Genomic DNA, 25,349 nt, shown 5'->3' with positions numbered 1-25,349 from the left:
GTCATGGAAATAGATCTCATTGACAACGTGCCATGTTCACACTGTGAGCAGCTTGTGCCTTGTGAACATAATCCAGAAACGTCCTCCAAAAACTTTCCTCCACAAACTTTCAATTCCTGATCCTCTTTTTGCTCTTCTCTTCAAAAGATGAAAAAAGGCAATGCCAGGGAAGAGAAAATCCAAAATCCTCTGTTGTTGAGTACCAGCAGAACAGGTAGGAATGGGAAGCATGGGCTGGGCTCACGGATCAGGAAGGAAGGGAGATGAGTGAAGAGAGGGGACAAAAACAGAGAGCATGAGCAAATAAGATTGTGATATTGAGAAGGAAGATTGACCAAAACGGCTTTCATATCCTGGTCCTGAAAATCCACTCCTCATCTCTGTGTCTAATATGAAATTCTGGCTCTTGGAGAACTGCAGCAGCACAATCAGACCCTACCTGAGAGACCTGCCAGGAGAGGTGGCATTTGGTCGATCCATCCTCCCATGAGGGTGGTTTGTGGCTTAGCCCCGACTTAGCTCTGTGTCTTAAGAGAGAGAATGGGAGGAATGGAGAGGACCACTGGGAAAAATGTGAATCTGTGAAAGCCCAGGATAAACCTGTGTTCTCAGGAGGGAAGACACAAGCTCCTGGCAGCTGGATTCAGGCCCTGGGGTTAAATGTGGCTACACAGAGGCCTCTAGAGAGCCAATACTTGAGCCCCTTTGTGTCGTTGCTTAGTACTTTTTGTCTTTTTAACCTAGTTTGAACCAAAAAAAAAGTATACCTTGTGATGTTCTTAATGCATCCAAAGTCAAAATGTCCTAAATGTCCTTTAAGAAAGTGTCAACTCTTGCAAAACACCTGATTTAGGCAGATCTGGAAATCTAGAACCAGATCTGTGTACAACTGAAGTCTGGGAATACTTACTTTGAAGAACTATGTACTGAAATGCTACAAAACACAATCACTGGCTCAAACAACTTTATCATCCGTGTAGACATATGCTCGCTGAGTGGGACATTGGGCACGGTTAACTTTAGGGCAGATCCAAAAATATAAAGGGAAAAAAGTGGCGGTGACGAGACTTGGGTTTATTAGTGGAACTGTAAATGAAAGTGAGGAAGCCATCTCATCAAGCACATGTTCAACTGCCGGTCCATAAGGGAGCTTTACCTGAGGCTGTCACGTTTAGGAGGTGTTACTCTAATAAGACAACAGTTGCTTTTATTTACAACAAGTACAGGATGACAGGAAAAATACTTTAACACATTTTCTGTTATGCCCTTGGTGAAACAAACACCTTTGTTATTTTGTCAACAAAACGTCTAACAAACAGCCTCTTTTGTGAGCTAAAGACACATTCAAACATATGCTCTTGATGAAAAAGAAAAAAAAAAAAAAAAAACATACACAAACACAATAGGTGTAAACCGTCTAAATTGCAATTGCACTGCATCTTGGAAAACAAACACTTTGCTTTGTTACCAAGACAACTGAGATAATGTGATTCCTGCAACACTGTCAGGACTGCTGCTTGCTACATTATGTGTGACAAGCTTAAGAGTAGATCTAGAGGCATGAATGCGGAGATTCAGGCTGCAGCCTATTGCGGATTGAAGATAGTCCGGCAAACCATATTTGCATGTGTAACCTTGCCAACGAGTTAAGCTCAGAGGGCTAACATTGTTTCCATGCTTGCAAAACCCTGGTCTGAAGTCAGCACTGACGTATAACACCCCCTAATGCGGGCTGGGATTCGACAGTTTGTCTTACTGCTACTTCTCATGCTAATTCTGAACTTAGGAATCTAAAGTCGTTTCATTCTGTTGCGGGATTTTAAAATGTGTTCAATACACCTATCTGGACAAACAGCAAATTCACAACAGAGCCTATAGCCCATATCTTCATCTTTCTTCTTTGTCTTTTTGCTTTCCATGGCGACAAAATGAATTCAGCTCTGAACCTAATTAATCCACAAAGGTTTCATGTCTTAATCCCCAAAGTCAAGGGGGTTATTGTCCTCACAAATGAGGTCAGTGTTCCTCCCAGTGGAAATAAGCGAAAGAAGGAGCGAAAGGGAGGGACTATGGATGCTTACAGTGTGGCTTTCTACTTCTCTTGCTCTCCTGTTGAATGTTGCTCTCATACAGTGACAGGAGGGCCTGCAAACAGTGTCAGGGCTTGCCTGCTGTCTGTGCAGGGTTGGCTACATGCACATAGATATCATGATCTGAAAAGGAGGGTTAATATGTCATAAAAGATAGAAACATGAGTGGACCAGTTAACTCAACAGCAGTGTGTGACAGCAGTGAGAGAGGGAAAATGAAACGCCTGCCAATCTTCGGCATGCAGACCTTTTGAACCAGGTGGATAAGAAGGCTGGTTCTCATGGTAATTGTCACCAAGGCAAGTCACTGTCAAACTCTGAGGCGAAGAAACATCATCCAAGTGTGACAGGACGATAGCCATGATACAGCCTTCCGTCTGGTGGGATGACAAGGGGGGATGTGACACACATGGCCACACCATGCTGCCTGTGGCACAGTCACCACCAGCGGCCCACACAGGGTCTCTGTGGGGTACAAACCCTGGGAATAGCACTGAGCCAGCCAAATGCTAGCCCCAGCATCAACACATTGTAGGCGCATGGTGAGTCCTGTCTCCAAGGAACGAATAGGAAAGGGTTGATGACTGACCACGATAGTCAACATCCATTCTCATTTAGACCATCCTGATGAGAGCCTTCCAGAGATCATGCAATCAAGGCTTGGCTCAAGAATGGGGGGTGGGTGGGTGGTAATTGCTGGCCAATGACAACTTGTTTAAAAGGAAGGTTAGCCAATAGCAGACATGTTGAAGCAAGGGTCAGCCAAGAAGGCTAGCTATAAGAATAAAATCCAAGATGACACAATCAACAGCTTGTTGAAATCTGTTGCAGTCAAAAGTCCAGCCACTGGACAGTATACAGCAGGCATGGTGGAAGAGTGGAAATGTGCCGGCTAAAGAAGAATGACTGGACCAAAACTGTTCAAATGCTCTGTATTATCTCAAACAGTGGTGTGACAGTGTGTCATCATCTGCAGCTGTTATATAGATAATTACTTTTACTCGCTCTCTATGGAATATATTGCATCCTGTCTGGATTTAAGTGAGTTAGTCAAAGCCTTATTTCTGGCAAATTGCTTGTTTAGTATGGCTGATAATATGGCAACACACACTGACTGTATCAGCAGAAAAACCTGCACCCTTTTTGATCACTGATAATTACAGTATGTGCATGCAGAGAAGAGTAAACAAAGTAAGACACTAAAGGTGGAGGAGAAATTGAAAACGGGGTAGGCCTCACTGCAGACCCTCTCATTTCCAAACCGTGTGTGTGACTGGTGGAATAAAACGTAGTGTGATTGTCATCTCAAGATGACTGAGTTTGAAATATGAGTTTAAACTGACAAAGGGAATTAAAATCTGTGAATGTCACTTTTTTATGTCTAATTTGAAAATCAGCTATTAGACTTGGTGTTTGTTGATTTTTATCAACTCAAGAGTTATTACATTTCGCAAATGTGACAATTAAAAATACTTCAATCATTCCCATGAGCTTTCTTTTAGCCATGCCAACTTGAAATTTGATGTTAAGTGACAAGAGATGATGAAAACCCAACCGTGAAGTCAAAATACAGATGACAAATATTGGATCAAGCAGGGAAATTATTCCTCTTCTCTGCTCATAAGTCTTCTTTTAGTTAAAGCAAAATAGATAACTGTGTTTAAGTGTAAATGACACATCTCAGGGTCAAAAACGGTTTTAAGAAGCTCAGTGTTGGGAAAAAAGAAGAAAACAGGCCCGATCCAAGGAGGAAAAGGAGTTATTGAGCTGGTTTTCTTTCTTCTTTTCCTCCTCCCCATGTTCTCCACTCTGCTGCCTGCATGCTTCCCCTTCATCTCAGAGGATATATAGAGGAGAAAAAGATTTAAAAGGACTGGAAAAAAGCTCAATTGTTTATTGATTTTATAATAGGCTTAGTGCAAGAGAAATAAAGTGGGGGCTGGTGGGGCAGCGTGGTCAACCAGAGGCGATGGCGTGACAAACACGCGGCTTACGCACAGGTAACACAAGCTTGAGCTCAAATGCCATGGTATTGGCTTGAGCCCTTTTTTGTTTTTCCAAATACCCGTTCGTGGCATTGTTATCCGTATTTTAAACCAGTGTAGACTTAATCGCTGCTCTCACAAACAGGCCGCGGCCTCATGGGCTGCAGTTTTCCTCGTTTTTATTTTGTTTTGTATGGAAAAATGTGTCTATATGACTTTATGGGATGCCAATGAAAATAAAACAAGGAATTGAGTGAGTGTTGAAGAAATACTGTCATTTGAAGGTGGGGGTGGGGGGGAGGGGGGTTATCAAGTCTAAATACTGAAAACTACCACATGCCGCAAAAAGCTCAGAAGTGTTTGTGTTGTGTACAGCAGTGTGTGTGTGTGTGTGTGTGTGTGTGTGTGTGTGTGTGTGTGTGTGTGTGTGTGTGTGTGTGTGTGTGTGAGTGTGTGCCTGAGAATGCACGGGTGAGTGTAGGGTCTGATGTATGGATGATAACACTAATTAGCTCATTTTGTTTGGGGCACAACACTCATTAAAAACCCAGTGGGGCCATTAAAGTTACCATCCCTCCAAACCATTGCTGCCACCATATCCATCTAGGCTGATATCTCACCCAGCTCTCGCTGCTTTTAATGGTCTCTGCTTCAGGTTGTTGGGTTGAGCAAAGATTTGTGGGGCTTGGATCATCCCCTCTTTTCCCCCAATTTCCCCACTTCCCTCCAACCCAAATCTCCAGATTTTTTCTGATTTCTTTCTCATGCATCTCTCCTCCATATCAGTTGTTGTTGGTATGCATCTCCTTTCTCACACACACACATTTCCACATCCTCCACCTGTGGTCTGAAGCATTGGCTGCCTAGTTAAGAAAAGAAAAACTGGGGGAGGGGGGATCCACAGTTTTTATTCCCCAAAAAGAGGGGGGGGGGGGGGGGGGGGTGGCATGGTTGTTTTCAAGCTTCACACACCAGTGTCATTGTAATACTATCAAACCTCTTTGTGATTCAGTGCGGCTTGCGGTGCCATAAGGCACATGTTACTGCAGCTAGAAAGACGAGAGGCTGAGGCCTGCCAGGATTAAATGAGCAGGTGTAGCATCCCGCTAACAGATACAGCACAAGCCCATTCTCTCTGGGGCAAGCAATGCTAAAGCTAACAAATTCTGCTCAACTAAATGGAGGGTTCAAGTAAATCCACCTCACATATTATTCTCTAAATTTTCAGCTGGGAGAAAAAAGACTTGTAGATGTCCACCATATTTGTGCAATTTGGGGAGTTTAAGAGTTATTAATTTAATTGCAATTTACTGATAGTAAGACTTTTATAATTGTCTTAAATATATATATATATAACCAAGTTTTTTTGTATAGATGCTCTTTTATTCTTTAACTCAATTTTCTTTGAAACAGACAGAGAAATAAAATAAAGGATAAGAATTAACGTATTTATTATCATCAGAAAATAAAATAAATAAAAAATACCCACACACACACACACACATATATATATATATATATATGTGTGTGTGTGTGTGTGTGTGTGTGTGTGTGTGTGTGTATATATATATATATATATATATATATACATATATATATATATATATATATATATATATACATATGATTTTATTTTATTTTTATTTTGTTTTTTTGTTTGTTTGTTTCTTTTCACATTAAAGAATTATGACTTCATCAGGAGCCAATGATCTTTGGGCAAACAGTCTCAGACAGTAAAGGGTAGATAAACCAGCAATAATCCTCAATTCTGGCCTGAACCTACATCCAGTAAAAGTCATGTTACCCAACAAACACATGTTTTAAGTGTCTGGTCTTCTTCCCATAATGCTCCCTTTTGCCATTTTGTTGAAAGGCAAGCCTGAAAATATCCTTGGTCTCAGGTCTGGATATTAAGAGTGTTGATTAGTTATATGAGTTTGCCATTTGCCCACAGAGCGTGGAGTGTCTCTGACAGAACTGGGGACCATATGGCTGGTGAGAGATTTCCCCCCTCTCTTCCTCTTCGCGCAGCCTGACAGCTGGATGGCTGCTAACTGGGGACGAGGAAGCTTGGCAGCTGCAGCTGAGAGCAACGCTTTGATGCCGCTCACCCTTTTTCGTTCTCACTCTTTTACTCTCTCTCCATTCCTCTCTTTCTTTTTCTCCTCTTCTTTTTACAACAGTCACACACACAAAGAAGGACCCACGCACCCACTGAAATCTCTCATTTTTGGAGCAAACTTTCCACAGGTTGGATTAAGAGAGACAGGAGAAACTTAGCTTTTTAATAAGCTCCCGTTTTTCAGATCTAAATGCCGTAGCGCTACACTGGATTAACCGAAGACAAAACATACAAGTTTCGTGCTCTCCCAAATCTCTAAATCTGCTGTAGGAAAGATGTTGGTGTGAGGGACGGAGGGAAGGAGGGCCCCGGTAAATGAGTGGTGGTGTTGGACATGGTAGGGGTACAGTAAGACTGAGGAGAAAAAGAGGGTGTAGAGGAGGAGGAAGAATCAGCCTCTGGGAACACATTAAGATGTGCAGCTGGAAACTACAAAAAAGAAAAAGTCAGATTTTTTTCCTTCACTTTTTTTTCTTTTTGTTTTTGTACTTTTGTACAAAAGGGTCTTTCATCATTTCTTAAACAAAAATGAAAGACACCTTTGGATGTTTAGATGCAGATACCTGGATGCTTTGTGCAATACAAGAGAGAACTCACTTCTTTAGAACTCCATTGTAACAGCAGGCAGGTGTTTCTTTTTTTATCTTAAGTCTCATCTGCATTACATTTAGTGCATTTACTGCATTTATGCATGAGACTTTTCTTTAATGAAAAAGGCTTTAAGCACAAATTACGTGATGCTTTTAACTGAGGTCACCCTGGAAAATAACGTCTTTGCTTTAAGAAAAAGACTTGAGAGAATTTCTCAGTACAGTCATTTTGTTTATACCAAAGTTTTTCTGCATTCCTGACAAAGTGTTTTAAACCATCAGCTTACATTAAGTACTACTTAAGAGGGTAAAATACAATGCAACATGTGACTGGAGAACAAAAATGTTACATCACTTGTGTCTGTTCCTGAAAAAAGCTGTTTTTGTTTATTTATTTTTTAAGTTGCCTCCTACATGGGATTTTTTTTTCCTTTTTTTCAAGCACTTCCTCTTTTCTGCCTTTGGTTTATTAAACATATAGTTTCACAGCATCAAAAAATAAAAAAGGCCCCCTGCTGTCAGCTACTGGCCGATTTTTTTTTCTTTTTTCGGGGGGGTTAGGGTTAGTGGAAAGGAAAGAGGGATATGATATATAAGAGCGAGGGGTAAAAGGAAAGAGGAGAGCTGAGTTTGGCTGGAGCCAAGAGGAGAGCAGCTGGGCAAGGCTAACAGGGAATGATAATGACCTCAGAAATCTGCTGTTCGCTCCACAACAATAGGGTGCTCAGTCGCCTGGAAAATTGTGTTCATCAGCTAGCTCTGCTCACTTACTAATTGACATTGCCAAATATTTTAAGAACAATTGGAATGTGGCAGGGGGAGAGAGTGAAAGAAAAAAAAAAAAGAAAGCTCAGAGATCTTAATCCCTGGACTTAATTCCTCTCATTTTTTGCCTCTCCCTCTCTTTCTCCGTTTTCCCTTCTCTCTTTCCGTCCTTTCCCCCTTTCTCCGTCTCTCTCCTTTTTTTGATGAGCAGATAGCTGCAGCTAAGAAAACAGCTAATTTTTCATGTAGCTTTCTGCTCTCATGTCAGCGCCCTGATGTTGATACAAAAGGCTTTTTATGCAAACTGTCAATGGGGTTAAGAGGAGGGGACTGAGGGGGAGGGGGTAAGCGAGGGAGAGGCAAAATTAGAGAATGATAAAGAAAGAGAAGAAGAGAAAGAGCCAAAAGAAAAGTGGTTAGAATGAGAAGAAGAAGAGCAAGCAAGAGATTCCTCGGTCATTATATCGCACCCCTGGCCCTTCATTTTTCATGAGGCAAAGGTCAATGTATTCTCCTGCATTTTCACACACAGGAGGAAACCCAATCATGCCCAAGTTGACTTGTTCAAACAAAGCTCCCCCTCACCCACCGCTAACTACTCTGTACCTCAATTCTGCCACTTGCTTCACCATCCAGTACCATCATTTGCATTCCCTGACTGAGAGCCTGCCTCATTTCACAGGAATCCCACATTGACGGAGTCAGACAGCTGTCACCAGACGGAGAGAAAAGGAACTTGGCATTCACACTCATTCAGCTTTGCCCTCCTCTACATACCCCCCACCCCCACCACAAGCCTCTCTGTTAAGCACACACATAAACAATCAAAGAAGAGAAACTTTCCAACCCGTGCAGAGTTTGGAAGCTGATTCTGACTGAAAGAGGGGGAAATGCTTATTTAGTCTGGATCTCTGCATTTCTATGTGCATCTAAATGCCGCGACTAGGTAAACACACTTCACCGCGAGCACAAATGGTGACAGTCATGTTAATTCATGTCATCTCTCTTGTGCTTTTTCTTTTTCTGTTGTCTTTTCAAGGCTTTCCCCGTTACTGCGAGTCTCCTCGCCCGCCTGGTCAGTCACGTTAAGTTTTGCTCTGCATTTCAAACCGGAGCTGCCTTTGCGAGTCAGCTTCTCTTTCTCTCTTCCTGCTCAGGTTTAGCATGACACCTGAGAAGATAGCTTGTTGATGTATTAAGAATATTAATATGCAAACAGTCTACCTGACAGTGTAAGGCAGCCTTCTGTTGTGGAAAGATAAATATTATGTTTTAATTATAAAAACATAAAACAGAAATGGGGAAGACAGAAGAAGCGGGGTATGTTTGTGTGTGTGTGTGTGTGTGTATCTGAAGCAAGCTTATTCCAAGGGAAAGGTATGTTTTGGCAGAGATTTGGAGCTGAAAAGAGAAAATGGCATAATGCAGTGCTGTTTACTGAGGAATGTGATGCCCTGTCATCTTCCTCTTCTTGTTTCTGGATTGCCCGTGTCATTTTTTTCATCTTCTCTCACTGTCTCAACAGTCCATTTTTTTTCTTTCTTGTCCTGACTACATAACCAAGCAGGGAATCCTAACGCAATCATTAAGACATAAGACAGGCTGATAAATGTTTCATAAGGACAAGGCTGGCCACTGATAGCCACCCAGGAATACTGAGGAGCAAACCGAGCCTTGCAGTCTTTGCCTTGATCAAACACACTCGTTGGAATACAATTGAAATTTTAAATATCTAAAAAGCCTGGGCTAATTCCCACCATGGGTAATATTTACAAATTGAGTCTGAGAGATGGGGTTGGAGAGACAGGCAGAGAGTTAAAAAAAGAGACGAAAAATCAAATGAACTGTGCAAGGAAAAAGAAAAGGAGAACAGAGAAATAAATTGGCCTTTTATATTGTGCAAGCGTGTACAAAAATACTAAGTCTGCATTTATCCAAGACATGTCAATCAGAGCAGCACACTGACAATTAGTGCGTTTGAATAGAACTTTTATCATTTACCAGACACCAGAGTCCTGACCTACTGTACAAAAATACAGCTCAGGGAATGAATGTGCCTGTAACACAATGACTGTCTATTTAAGTTTGGTGACACATAAAAAATACAGATATGACAGGCCAGACTTCTTCACATGAGTGGGGGGTAGAAACCTCAGGTTTTGTAACTACTGAGTTCTCTGATTATAGAGAAAAGAAGAATAGTGCAAGGGGGAAGTAGTAGAGCAATGGATGTCAATTACAAAGACAAAGTCATTTGTGCTGACGGAAGAAATGGGAAAAAAATATGAGCAAAGTAATTCATTGTTTGTTAATGCGCGTAGCTTTACACACATAGAATGTGACGCTGATTGTCTGGTGTTATATTAACCCTTTAAAGGTTGCACTGAGGTAAAACAAGGACGGAAAAATAGGTTTCTTTGGAGTTTTATATCTCTTTTGGATAAAATAATAAAATTTAAAATGATGATAAAATAGCGGTAAACGTTAAATGGTCAAATCTCAAAACCAAAAGGGGATAACAAATAGGTACTTTTGGTATTAAATACCCAAACCAAGTGGTAAAACTGGTTCAGACAGATTTATTTACACACATTTGTAATCAAAGTCATTACAGTCACAGAAACACCAACAGAAGAGCGGGAAGCAAAGGGTTAAGTGTTGCTGTCTTGTATAGAAACAACGCAACATCACATGTAAAGCAAATATTTTTCTTTTTTATTCTTTTCAGGAACTTCCTCAATTTTTTGTTATATTTTCACTCATGGATGTAAAGCAGCTTTATTTTCTCAATGTTATCTGAAGTACCACAAACCAAGCCACGAGTTCTGCGGAGGCCGTTACTCTGCACAAGGTTTCATCTGTACAGATTCTTTTAGAAATACACACCTTTCCTTTGTGTGAAGGGAATGTGAGCTGCAGTCACCTTTTCCCTCATACAAAACACTCATATAGCACTTGTACAGATATTAACCCTCAATTAGTTTCCTTTATAAGCTAGAAGCCATGCTAAGGACTTTTGAGCAGCAAATATTCCTTGAAAACTGTAATTTCTCCATTTGCCATTACAGGGAACACGCAGCCTTCAGTGCTCGGCCAATTGCAGGTGGTAATCGAGCCCTGTTCATTACAAGAGAGAAGAAAAATTTCTTTTAGAATCTATTCTTGGCCATTTGTTTCAAGCATCAGCATGGTTAAACCCTGTGTAGGCAAAACAGAAAGTCTGTCTTTGACTTTGTCTTTTATTCATTTGTGGCTATAATCCACTGGCTCACAGCTGAGTTGTTTGGGTTAGAGAAGCAATATAATGAAGACATAGCCTGGGTGTGTGAAACTTGCTTCATTGTGTATGCCTTTGGTCTGTCTCTTGGATATTTACTGTTTGCAGATGGCTGATATAGCCTACTCTTGTCCAAGAATGTTTGCATATTGAATGTAATTGCACCACATGCATTTGAATACATCCTTCCACTATATCGTACCTGCCCTTTCTTCATAAAAAAGAGATTAAAATGACTGCTGCAGTTAATATTAAGAAAGAGACGGGACACCCCATAGGCAGGCTGCCACTCAGTTAATGGGCTGACACATAGAGACGCACATTTATTTACCTCTTAAGAGCTGCCAGTTACACTGCTTGTCTTGGATTGTGCAAGAGAGTCTGAACACTGAGAGAAAACTCCAACGTCTTCTTGCTCAGAAACATATTTGTCATGACATATTTCTTTTTAGTGTACAGGCTTTGACTGATCTGCATGTCTTTTAAGTGAACGAAACAGAGCAAGATAGGTTTCCCTTGCCAAGATTGATGATGGCTTGATTAATACCAACTGAAGATAGCTAGCTGGACTGAAACTGCCACCATCTTTACTGCTAGGGGTCTGGATGTTGTTCAGCTCTACTTTATTCCTGTTTCAATGACACAGTCATTACACTGTAACAGTTTGTCTGCATGTGTAATTACGCCTTCATTGTACTGCTGCAATTAGATGAATATCCATGCTTTATAACCTAAGGCGTCAAGTTGGCAAATCCAATTTCAATTTGTATGGAGCGAGCATTTTGCCTGTTTGTTTGAGCCGTAGTAAGACCAGGGATATGCAGGCTAATCCCTGCCATGTTAAAACGCAAAAGAAAATGTAGACATGGGGGATTCTCCAGAGAGAGAAAGAGAAGCAAGGAGCCAGGGGGAGTGTAAAGAGTCCTTTACAGCCGGGAAGCAAAGGAGTGGGAGTGGGGTTTAGGGTTAGCGGGAAGGCTGTGGAAATACATGCAAGAAGAACTTTCGCTTAAGGCCTTACATGCATGCAGCAAAGCCAATTTTTTACAGATTTTAACTGTATTGTGCAGAATGAGAAGACGCTATCATGCAAAATGAGAATTTTTTATGGTGGTTTATATCTAAGTGAAAGAGGAGACGATGCTCTCCTCAGCACCAAGCAGGTCATTTTGAGAATTGTTTACCTGTTGCAAAAGCCTCTAATATAATGTAACAGCTTTGAGGCCTGATGGCCAAATATACACACATATATACATATATATATATATATATATATATATATATATATATATATATATATATATATATATATATATATATATATATATATGTATATACTGCGATGGACTGGCAAGCCGTCCAGGGTGTACCCTGCCTGTCGCCAAAAGCCAGCCGGGATAGGCTCCAGCTTCCCTGAATTGGATTAAGCGGTTTAGAAAATGAATGAATGAATGTGGGTATTTTTTATTTTTTATTTTCTGATGATAATAAATACATTAATTCTTTGCCTTTATTTTATTTCTCTGTTTCAAAGAAAAATTATGCAAAAGCCTATAATATAACAGCTTTGAGGCCTGATGGCCAAATATAAACATATATATATATATATATATATATATACATACATATATATGTATATATATATATATATATATATATATATATATATATATATATATATATATATATATATATATATATATATATATATATATATATATATATATATACATACATATATATGTATATATATATATATATATATATATATATATATATATATATATATATATATATATATATATATATATATGTTCATAGATGTATTCTTTACATAAACTGCTTATTTAACAAAAGCTTAACAGCACAGATTTTTGACAGGAAGCTCTGTTTTTATGCTCTTTTTCTCTTTACTTTTCTCTTTTTTTATATATTTTTTGTTCATTGCTTTTAAACAAGCACCACCTCAAAGACAAAAGTGCTAGATTTGACCTTCTTTCACAGTTGAGATGTTATTGTTGATTACTATAATTTAAGTTTAACTCAAAATTGCTGTGGGTAGGTGGGAGAGCAGAGTAGAGCTAAGGATCACACAAAATCACATACACACGTGCTGAAACACGCACACACACACACACACTCTTGCAGGTGCAAACATTTAGTGAGAATTTCAAGCTTGTCTTTTATAAGCGCAGTTATTAAGATAAAGACAGTGGTACAATGGCACAGTGGCCACATCCTGCTCGCTACAGAAGAGAGTGATATGCATGCATACTATACGCTACAACACTCAGACACACACACACACACACACACACACATGCACACAAACATTTTTACAGAGGTGAAATCTGACACCTTTTTCTACACTTATTTCTCATGCATCAAAGCTTCTAATTTCAGAGTCCCTGAGCTCCAAATGTGAATCACATTGTGTAAGTTGTGAGGAACAACAAGTCAAGTTTGGTACTCCGAATAAAAAAAAAAAAAACAGGATGTGGTAAAACAAGCACTAGCATCATTTCTACTGTCAAATCCATTTACTTTAAAAACTTAAGATTTAGTTAAATGTGTTCCTGTTTACTCATGTTCCATATTTCATATCCCTACTTTTTCATATTTTTTTTATCCGTCATGTAGGAGTTATTCACAGCATACATGTTTGAATATATGCACAAGGATCAACAACAATAATGTTGCAGACTGACTAAAACTCTATTGTAAAAATCCTAATACTATAAGGTTGTGAACCAGTCTGATGATTTAACCACATACACAGACGGAATCTAATGCAATCTCTTCTAATTTGATAAAACTGCTGAATACCTCTGCTCTCATTTTGGCTTCTTTTTCATTTGTTTATTTTCTGTGTAGTAGACGGTGCTTCTGAAGTAGTTGCTATGCCAGAAGCTATATCCATCAGATTCAAGGTGCTTGAGTCAAAAGACACAAAGTAGGAGATGCTAAGACATAAGGAGGGGGGACTAGAAAGAGGGGCGATAGGGTGGAAAAAAAACCAAAAAAAAACTTCGGCATTAAAATTCAGAAGATAATTACATCCGCTGCACCCCCACCCTGTTGAGAAAGTGTTATGTTTAATAGTCTCTATAAAGAAAATAGGTTTTTATCTCACTCTCATTTTCATTAATTCCTAATTGGGGTGGGGGTTGTCTGTTATTATTTCTTAGATTAAAATAAACATAGCCTGTCCCATGTTCAAATCCATAACACTACACAGGCCTGATAAGGACTTCATGCCTCTGTGAATAAATAAACAAATTCATCTCCACTGGTGGAATTAAGTTGCATACAGCCTTAAGCTAAGCCGTTCTGACTTATATCTGACTTATAAAAAAAAAATTATATATATATATATATATATATATATATATATATATATATATATATATGTGTGTGTGTGTGTGTGTGTGTGTGTGCGCGCATACATGTGTTTTGATTTTTTTAAGGACTTCAGAGCACATTCTTGCTTTTGCAAATGACGTTGACTAATTTTTGACCTGCTTTATATGTATATCTTTAATTAGTCTCTTGTTTAGCTTAAACCGTCTGATTATCACATATTCATGACCTAATTACTGCACGCAATTCTTAATGCCAGCATTGTGCCCTAAGGAGCAACCAAAAGTTACCTTTAAAAACTTGTGTAATCATTAGCAATGAGCCTCCCTTAATCCCACTAAACATATACTTATCTCGCCCCGGCCGGCTTGTCTTTGCTGGGTAGGGGAGAGGGGGTGGGGATGGATTTCTTCAATGTGTTTATTAAAGACATTTTTAATCGCTGTGGTTAGAACAAGTTTGTCCCACTGCTCCTCGTCTTTACTCATGTTCCACAGGGATTTAGACAGCTAACCTGCAAATGAGGATACAACTATGACGCTGGTTGCTTCTACATTTTTATTCTCTGAAGTCATCTGTGGCTTGCCAAGTACTGCAGTAACAGTATTACAACATGAAACTATGCCCATGAACTTGTTAGTGAGACAGCTGATGTCCACTGAACTGAATCCATATAGTTTGTACAGTCTAATGTAACACTTATGAGTGTGTAGTGTCTTAGTGCAAACCTTATTGTGAAGGTGTCTGAGGGTGTGAAGATATTTTAAAAGTAAGTATTCTAGTTAAGTGTGAATCTTTTTGATGTATTGGGTATTTCTAAGTCCCTTTTAAAGAAATTTATTTGACACACTTTTGTATGTTGACCATCAGCTAACAGCACATAATAAAGTGGAAAAATCTAATTATTTGTAAGAACATCCTGAGGGGAAAAAAAGCACTAAAAATAATTTAGCAGTTTGTTCTCCTACCTGAAGATGGTGAGGAAGGATGTGGGCTGTCATCCTGGATGCTTCCTGTCTGGGAATGTCCTCCTCCAGCACCACTCTCTTCTGTGACATTGGAAGAACCTGGGGTGGTGGACCGGCTGATGGACTGGCACTCAGGGTCACTGGCTGAGCCACGTCTTTCATCCAGGCCTTGCTGCAGGGCTTCATCAATGCTTCGTTTGTCTTTACCATGTATTCGGGAGTGAACAACCATTTGATGGTAGGTTCGGAAGATCCGGCCACAATCAGGACACTCTGAAGGCTTTTCCTTTAAGCTGGACAGATTGGACAGGCTGTAGTCAATGTTTGGACCTCCTATGCCAGCCAGGGCCCCAGGAGCATCGGCACTACCATGGTGGGTCATTAGGTCACGATGACTTTCAAAGCCTCTTCCATCTTCTTTCATAGATATCATGGCTCCACCAGATGACTTACAAACTTGCAAGGACTCTGACAGTTGCTTCTGCTTGGAGCTATCATTTGAAGCAATCAAGGAGTAGTCTTGTTTGTCTTTTGGGTAAGAAACCAAGGCACCTGTACCACCCATGTCATCTTCCTGCCCTGGAGTTATATGGGGCTGGTGCTGCTGCTGATCCTTCGGCATAAAAGCCCTGTCTATATCCATACTGCGAGCCATTATCTGCCAGGCTTGGTAGCTATTGAGGGAGTCCATCTCTGCCACTTTTGCAGCTGCTTGAAGGCGCTCCATGCAGCTTGATTTGAGTGGTGGGACAAGATTGAGACAACCAATGAGGGAGCGCTTTTCATTTTCACCCAAAGCATGGCCCATTCCTCCTGCCATTGGTCCAAGCAGTTTTCCCAGCATCTCTTTTTCCTTCATGACAATTCCTGCTTTAGCCAACATCTGATGCTGCTCACTCAGGCCCTGTTTATCAGGTGTAAGGAAGCCTCCTTGAAGACAGGAGATGTATCGAGAATAAAGGTTGGCATGAGCTTCCTGAGCCAAATTGCTCATGCTATTAACAGCAGCCAGGTCCTGTTCACTGGGCTGTGGTGGTTTGTTCTTGATGGCAAGTTTGTTAAGATGCACCTTCATATGGTTCTTCAAGAACCAGGGTTCCTTAAAGCGACGGCCGCAGATTTGGCAGCAGTGTTCAAAGGAGTCCTTGTGCTTTCGCATGTGACCCTTAAGGAACCATGCTTGGCTGAACACCTGGCCACAAACATCACAACGAAATTCAGTGGCCATTTGCATGCCACCAGATCCACCACCACCCTGGCCCTGCGTGGTTTCGGCTGTGATGTGGGCTTTCTCAACATGACTTATCAGTTCCTCTTCGTGGGAGGCAGCAAACTCACAAAGGGTACATTTGTAGGGCTTGTGAAGTATGCGGATGTGGCGGTCCAGCTCTTCGCGCTTCTTGAACTTTCCTTTGCAGAAGGTACAACGGAAACCCATAGTTGGATTCAGGGACTGTTCTTCCTGGGTGCCAGCCGGCTTGGGTGAAGAAGAGGGCTGAGAAAGTGTGTCTGGAGTGGCAAGGCCAGATGAGGGTGGGGGACCACAGGCTGAACCTATTTGCTGAAGAGTGTTGGAGCTGCTGTTGAGGCCCAAATGGGGTGGTTGAGGTGTCTGCAGAAGACTGCCACTCCCTCTCATCTGCTTATCCCTCAGGATTGCCCTCTCCTCAAGCTCATGCAGTAACCTGTTCTCCTCTCGGACACGGCCACGACCTTTACCAAGGTTCCCCAGCTTGTGGGTGCGGAGATGGATCTTCAAGTTGCCCTTCTGGGCTGCTCTGTGGTCGCAGTAGGGACACTTGAATGGCTTCTCTCCTGTGTGTGTGCGCATGTGCAGTGACAGGATACTGTTAAAACGGAAGCGTTTGCCACACAGTGGACAGGGATACTTCCTATTCTTGCGAGCATCATCTTCAATATCATTCATTTGAGACATAATGCCCAAGTTCTGCCCGTTGAGAAACTGCTGCAGGTCAACACGCCCATTCAGCCCACTCAGGGCTCCTGCATTAATGTCTCGGTTGAGCTGATTGGCTAACAGGGCCATCTGACTGCTGATGGGTTGGCTGGCCAGGGCAGTGTGGTGTGTCTTCTCATCCAAAGGGGTGGCTGCTTTCTCTTCAGGAATCTGTTGAGGGCGGTGCAAGTCAGGGAAGGCATGTCCTAGCTGGGCCGTAAGCTGGTGAAGCTTCTGGCTGATTGGGTAGCGGCCATTTAACACTGCACTGCTCAGATGGGCATCCGTGTCGGGCACTGCCGATGATACACCAAGACATAAACTAGAGTCCTCCATCCTGTAAAACCACACAGAAAGAAGAGAGCATTTTAGAAGTAATTCAACCAGGGTGCCGAGTCGTACTGTGTTCTGATCTAATTTGTTATTTAATTATGGCAAATAAAACAGATTGGGTGTGTCACACCACACAAATATCGTCAGCGTTCTTGAGGCACAGATGCAGTTGTCAGTACGAAAGGCTTGGTGAGCTGCTGTGACACCTTCAAACTATTTTGAAACATGAAACCATTTTGGATAGAATAATTACTCTGTATACATAGTGAGCGGTGCATAATTAGGGTACTTGTGCCCATATCCTATCAGAATTCCTGCAATTACACGCCTTAATGAAATAGACCAACTGCATCGTCGAGAAGCCACCTCAATACCACAATTATGATATTTACAATGGCACTTAAAACCAAGGGATGACTTCAGAAGACACAACATTCTTATCTTCGAGCAACGACACTTGTTATGGTGCAATATTTCATTAAAGAGACGTATTACATTTGATGTGAATCTTTTTGCAGTCTGCTTTTCTATTTCCTGAACCGCTCTATGTCTACTTTTTAGTCTCCACCTGACAATTAAAGATTCAGAGTGTCTAAAAAGGAGTTAAAACAATCAACAGTTGTACTCAGAGTACTATATATATATATATATATATATATATATATATATATATATATATATATATATATGTGTTTGTGTGTGTGTGTGTGTGTGTGCTTTGTACCATCACAGACCGTGTTTTCACTCCATATGTGTAACATGAGAGGATGGATTATTTAAAAAAGAGGAACATGGGTTTTAATGCAGATCCATCTGCTCTCCAGATGGAGAGGTATAAAGATCTATTCACACACTTTCAGGCTGCTTGCAGGGGTCAAACGCTCAGAAACAAAAACCAGAGTTCTGCTTTGGTCAACAAAATATTGTTTAATATCTCATTAAGCTGATTAGTATGCAACCTGGCAAGAGTGGATGCCACTGGGCATTAATATATGAGTATAATAATCAGACAATACTTTCAAAGAGACACAGTGTTTAGAACTGGAGTCAGGGAATTAAATGAGTGTGCTGTTCATAGAAAAAAGGTAAATAGTTGCATATATATATATATATATATATTCATAGAAAAAAGGTAAATAGTTGCATATATATATATATATATATATATATATATATATATATATATATATATATATATATATATATATATATATATATATATATACACATGTATTCAGGCATTATATACACACTAATGGCATAAGTTACTAAAGTAGTCTCTTTTTCTTTTTCTACACCCACCATATATTTCTGAAGCTTGGTGGACTAAATTGTGTTTGGTTCATTTGGCATCATGTTCACTTGAAAAATATTCTCTCTTTTCCCGCCCTCCCCTCAGTGGGAGGTTAGCAGACATAAGGGGTGCCTGTTCTTGTAGTTACTGGCCCCTCCAACACACTGTTGATGGTGGATTCTTATCTTGAGGACATGAATTACTCACTGTGACCAGTTTCCACTTGTGTTTAAAGGAATGTGACACTTGTGGGCTGCCTTTTGAATTCTTCTTATTTCTCCCCACAAGTATTATAAAGCAATTCTACTGAATTCATCAAGACTATAATGGCTGAGCTATGTTCTGCTGGCTTATGTGTAACGGTTAGATATGCTTCTGTCAAAGCCTGCTTAAATTTACAAGAGATCCTATGACTGTTCTCATGTGATTTAAATACTCTTCCACTCATCTTAGGATGAAATCATTTTAAAAAAGCTCCAAGAAGATTTTTGTGTATTCTTAGTATTTTAGTATGAAAAAAAAGCACATACATACACACACACACACACACATGTGTACATATATAAATACACACACAGAATGAATAAGATCTGTTCAAATAAATATTTAAATAACTTTTGATTTAAATTTGTATTTATACGACACCCTACTTTCCATCATCAGCCGTGCAGATTGGAGAAGACCTTATTTGAATGGGTCCCTTTTACAGAAGCGGCTGTCTTTTGGAATAGAAATCTGTGATTTAAACTAGGTTGATGAGCTGTTGCTCATTTGGGGAGATAGCAGCTTGCCCTTTTCTTCAATTTGATTTCTGCCTTTATCTTTAACATATAACAAAGGCAGATAGACAATGGAATAATGTGAAATGAACTGACGAATCCAGTTTGTGTTTTTTATAAACGTATCCTGGCTGACGAGCGTATGCAAATGAGGCACATTAATATGCTTGCCTTGCTCCCGAGTCATTTTATATTTTTTCCCCTGATTAAAAAGGACATTTCTTATGTGACATCCCCCCTCTGCTCACATCAACACACACACACACACACACACACATGCGAGGGAATTCAAGGGTGATGTGCAAGTAGGAACACATAGACACCGGCAGAGACATATCCTCAAACACAATCCTTTGACTGCAGACAACAATTCAATATGCGGATGCCCTCTAAAAGACACTGTGAGTATGTTGCAAGTCCTTCCGTTATGACCCTGTCCTCACCATTATCCTTATTCTTATGCAAAGCATTCATCACACTTAAGAACACTATGCAAATACACATTAACAAAATAGCATAATGTTTTTAAAGGATCAAAGCTCAGGGTTTTTGTCTTTTTTGCATTCTTACCAGTTATATTAAGGAAAGACTTGGGGCCTCGTTGTACTGAGAATGTCTCATTGTCTGTGGTACTGCCATGTATGCTCTGTAGATCCGTGTTTGAACAGATGCTCTCTGTACTTTTGTATGGGTACAGTATGTGTCTGCCGTTATTCTAACCTGTATAACCTTATCATTTCCTGACATGTGCAGCAATGCTGCCTCATTAAAACTATTGGCTCCTCTGATACCTCTAAAACCACAAAGACTTCCTTTAGCATTTTCTCACGACGTGTTTTGTTCAGTTGTTGTCTTTATAGTTTGTGGTTTAATATTCAGCAAAGCACCACGTGCACTCGTAAACACACTAAATCCTCTGCACATTTATATACACACAAAAGTGATTTCACTTGGTTTCTCTTCAATCCTCAGCTTAATTATAAGTGGTATCTGTAACACAATGGAAGTGTATTTCAGTCACCATTTAAATGTGCTCAGTTCATTTCTGGCTTATCAATAGTAGCATGCATCATAAATGCATATGGGATTTAAATGTGTTTCTCTCTAATTCTAACCATATAAATTATTGTACATGAAAGACAGTTTTAATATTAGGAATCGCTACCTATTATACATTCATATTAACATAAACAATGACAGACATAAATTGTCAGCAGGCGTTGTGAATTTGCTGTCAGGCTGTGGTTTGTCATAAAACTTTTCCCTGACATTTAAGACAAAGACGAGTGAGGGTGGGGGTCAGAAAGGATCGAAAAGCCATTAGTTGGACTTTACTTTGTTATTTTGGCATTTATCGACACAAATCCTATCAACTTATCACAATGCAATACCTCATTAAGTTCTCATGAACAAATTCATTGCATTAAACAAATAAATCATTAATTACAATATGCTGAATTCAATCATTTTTGCACAAAATCATTAATGACACAAGTGGGCTACAAACATAGCATTTTGATGTTGAGGGGACAAAGTGGGAATTTACCATATGTTACATGTGCTGAGATTAGAATGCTAAATATTTTGTGATTAGACAAGCAGCAGGAAGATTCAGATTCATTAAAAAGCTGTAAGTGTGTTTTCAGAGAGCAAACAGAACTTCCTCATCATTTCAAAGATCAATTACCTCCCAGCAAAGAGTAGTTTAGTTGGAGTTTTTGCTTTGGTAGGTACAACACACCGCATATGAGTTTCTTTCTGGCTTGTGTTTTGTTCTATTGCATTTGGTCTTTGGAAGACATCTAATTAATGCAATAAAAAAGCCGCCTTGTTTTCCTTTTTCTCACGCGCTCTTTGACTTCACTGCATTATTACTTTCTGCAACGAGGTGAAAATAGTCTGCACAAGGCCTCAGATGGAATCCAGTCACACCACACGTGCCACAGTCAATCCTAAATCTATCACGCATCTTCATCTCTTTTGTCAGAACTCATGGAACTGCTATCAAGAAGACGCGAAGCTTCAAAACTGGAATTTGCTGCAAATATAAGCAAAACTTTCTGTGACAAAAATGACAAAAGAAAAAAAAATGGGTTTCTTTTTTTACTAAATGAGGGATTCAGCCTGAAAAAGTTTTCTTTCTACCAGACTTGTCAGAAGAGAAGGTGACACTTCTGTGTTCCAGTGGGTCACAAGCAGACTATTCCTGCAGGACTGCAGGACCACTATGGGGTTAAACCACTGATCACAGGCAGGAGAAAGAAAAGAGTTTGTTGCGTTGCATACATAAAAATACCAGCCATGAACTCCATATCATGTAAAAAAGGATATCATAACCCAGCAGCTCTTCTGCAGGGAAAATAACAGCAAGGGAGCAAAGATTTGACATGAACTCAGACTCAATAGATCTGTGACAAGTATGAATGAACAGGAGGCTCTGCTTTTCCTCCTTTCTTTTGAACAATGTATCATTGAGGGCTGTTTAAGAGGTCCTGTCAACAGGTAGTTCAACTTTCAGCTCATCCCCACTGATCAGTGGGAGCCCTCCTGACAGCAAGAAAAGAAAGACACCGGGAGGGAGCAAGAGAGAGAGAAAGAAAAATGTTGTGGGTCTTTTTATCCCTCTGACAGCCTTGCAGGGGATGCCATGGGAGGAAGATCAATGCAGGACAAGCGGATTCCCACAGTTCATTGTTCCGGGCCAGCCAAATCATCTTCCCAAGACGGCCTGGAGCTCAAAGCTTCCCTTTATGATAACCATCCCTGGTATTATTCCCACTATGATGATGATGACCTGCAGATGTCTCTGTCTGTGTGTGTGTGTGTGTGTGTGTGTGTGTGTATGCATGCATGTACATCTGTGAACACCTCTCCCCTCCTGAGTGTGCTACAATAGAGGTCACAGTGGCATAGTCAGACCCCTGCAGCAGTGAATAAAGCAGAGTGATGAGCGCAGGATTAACAGTGTCAAACATTTGTTAAGCAGCCTAACTTCGAGTGGTGAAGTTATGGGAGAGAAAGTCAAAGATAAACAAGCAAACAAATAAATAAGTAGTAATTAAAGTCCTGATGAAAGCAAGCGTTGGACCTGGGGTACAACTCATCCATTCAGCCTGAATACAGCCACCATCGTTGCTCCGTTTGCGCAAACTAACTGCATTAATATGTGGTTCCTTTTCACTTTAGTTTTATTTCCTGCATTTTTTTAAAGAACCGATGAAGTGAGATGATCGATCCGCTCGGCGCTCAGATCAGATCTGTTCTGTTTTGTAATCTACCTGTGTGGTTTGGTCTGCTTTGTGTCTGGTGACTAAGCTCTTCTCTCTGTCCAATCAGTCAGAAAAACAGGGTGCTATTCTGTATATGTGTGTGTGTGTGTGTGTGTGTGTGTGTGTGTGTGCGTGTGTGTCAGCTTGAGACAACAAGCATAGCAGTGTAGAGCACTCACGCATGGTTAGACTACGGGAAGAAAGAGGCCTGAGAGACAATGACCACAGTGTTTTTGTCATAGCTTACATCACTGGTCACTCTCTCTGCTGCATTTCAATGCTACAAACATCAACACACACACACACACACACACACACACAAAGAGCAATCTGAGGGTCATAGTTTTGGGGCAGCGCGTAGATAACATGTGAGATGTGAGACTGAGAGAGTTGAGCTCAGTCTAACTTTGATTTTCAGGTTCTGGAGGAAAAGAAGAGACAAACAGACTGAAGAAGAAAGTAGATGAATGTCAATACAGCCTAAATAGCAGAATATCAGAAATAATTGCTGTTTTCTTCCTCCCATGCTGCGCTCTTTCTGCTAGAGTTTTGCATAATGACTTCAATTGAGGAGGGGTGGGGGGTGGCTGTGGAGGTAATAGTGGTGGGTCTGTGGCAGCAGCAGAGGTGCTGCTGAAGGGAGGGGTTGTTGTGACAGGTGCTGAAATCCAGCTAAGGAGGCAAGGGAGACAAAGGTTCAATTTACTAAGAGGAGACTTTAATTGTTACACAGCTAATTAAGAGAAGAAGGATCTTTCTTTGCCTCTCAACTATTTACCGTGCGCGGTGTGTGCACGCAGAGAGGTAACTTATGCCTTCAAGCCAAGCGAGCCTGTCGTGGAGTCACAGTGCATGTTGTGTGTGTGTGTGTTTACAGACAGGATGGGCGCTGCCTCAACATATAACATTTCACAGCTTTTCTGCTGTTGGGAGTTTGGGACGTTCTCCTTTTTTCCACTAAAACAAAAGTCCATGGCTAATTAGCAGCACTCATTACAGGAAGAGAGTCAGGTAATTATTTTACATCATGCTGCCGATAATTGAATGATTCTTCAATGTCTGAATGCCTGTTTAAAGTATCCCCCCTTTTTTCTTTTTCTTTGAGGGAGATAAGAGAGGAACTGGATCCAGGTACTGCTGCCATATGCTCTTGAATGAAAAAGCTCTTCTGTCAAAGCAAATGGGATTTTTAAATATTGAAACTGCTGCATGTCTTTTTAATATGACCGTGTTAAATCTCTCTTTATTCCATCACTTTGATAAACTCCCCCGTTCTATCTTTCTTCTCTCCTTTCCGCTCTTCTTTGGAGCTAATCTGAAGAGTTTGAAAGGACATCAGCTTTCTGAGAAGTTTAACTTTGCAACCATGCAGGCTTTTTTTTTTTTCTTAAAGCAGCACGTTTCCTGTTTAAGAAAGCAAACAAATCTTATCAAAGCCATCAGGAAGCTGAGACTTGAGTGGAAATGCTTGTGATTCTCAGCATATGTTACGATATATCTTAGTGGCCTTATAAGTGCTATTGTTCTCAAGCACTTTTTGTGTGACTGGGGAATCGGAGGGGAGAAACACACTGAAGCACACTCGCAGCTATCTCTCCTTTCAAAGCCAGATATGTACAATGATCTAATGTAGCACTTAATATAAAAGGAAAGAGAGAGAGACAGAGAGAGAATTTCTACTTTAAGGCCAGGGTGTATTTATTACACACTAATTGTAGCAGAGGAAGTGCTTTAGAGGCGTGTGCTCCTGGGAGAGGGTGGAGGGCCTCGGGGACATAAGAGAGCATGTTTATCTATCAGACTTTATCAGAAAACAAAGTGGTGACTGCTCTTAAGATTAGAGATGGTTCAGGGGAGTGGAAAGGGATGAAACGGTTTATAGAAGAAATGAAAGAAAAACTGATGAAGAGAAAAAGAGTAAAGGAGGAAGAGACATGCCAGGGAAGCAGCGTTTGCACCGATGCCAATGACTCAGTCAAAGGCAGCCGTAATTAAAACAGGAAGTTGGGTGAAACCTCAGAGAAACCCTTCTTCTTTATTCTCTCTGTTCACTGGACGACACAACGAGCAATTACACATTCAGAAAAACGTCCTACAGACACACCGGAGAGTTCAGGTGCGTCTGCAGGTGACGGCTGATGTGACCCGTCGGTGAGAGAAGGGCATGAAGGCCAGCTGTGGAGGAGCAGTTGGCACAGAGTGCCCACGCTGCAAGGCGAACATGACCCTTCCACACTGGTCTGGTCAGCCCGCATGAAAAGATGATTCTTTATCACTGCAGTTCATGAACTTAATCTTTGTAGTTTTAACATGATGTAGCTCACAGACAACAGTCAGTGTATCGTTATAGATGTAAGGAAACTAGAGCTATGGGGCCTTTCAGGACAACCTTACACTGAGCAACACATGGGGGACACGACCTCCATGACCTCACCTCCAGGGGCCATTTCATCAAGCAGCGTTCACACTGTCGCTCCTGAACAAAATAACACATTTACAGACTTTCTGTTACTCACAGGTTAGTAATTATAACCAGCAAATAGCAGTTAAATGAGAAGAA

At 40.6% G+C, this 25,349-nt stretch overlaps 1 protein-coding gene across 1 annotated transcript in view; it reads right to left on the bottom strand.

Annotated features, from left to right (window-relative positions):
- The window catches only part of znf536 (zinc finger protein 536), a 166,059-nt gene that overhangs the window by 69,771 nt on the left and 70,939 nt on the right, over positions 1 to 25,349 (bottom strand). Inside the window, exon 4 of the mRNA XM_079243641.1 lies at positions 15,158 to 17,451. Within this exon, the coding sequence (XP_079099767.1) occupies positions 15,158 to 17,450 (2,293 nt within the window). The 5' untranslated portion in view covers position 17,451. The remainder of the gene's footprint in view (positions 1 to 15,157; positions 17,452 to 25,349) is intronic.

Source organism: Telmatherina bonti, assembly GCF_933228915.1.
Source record: "Telmatherina bonti genome assembly, chromosome: 1".
In the NCBI taxonomy this organism is placed as follows: domain Eukaryota; kingdom Metazoa; phylum Chordata; class Actinopteri; order Atheriniformes; family Telmatherinidae; genus Telmatherina; species Telmatherina bonti.
This window is presented reverse-complemented; position numbering and strand designations above follow the sequence as displayed.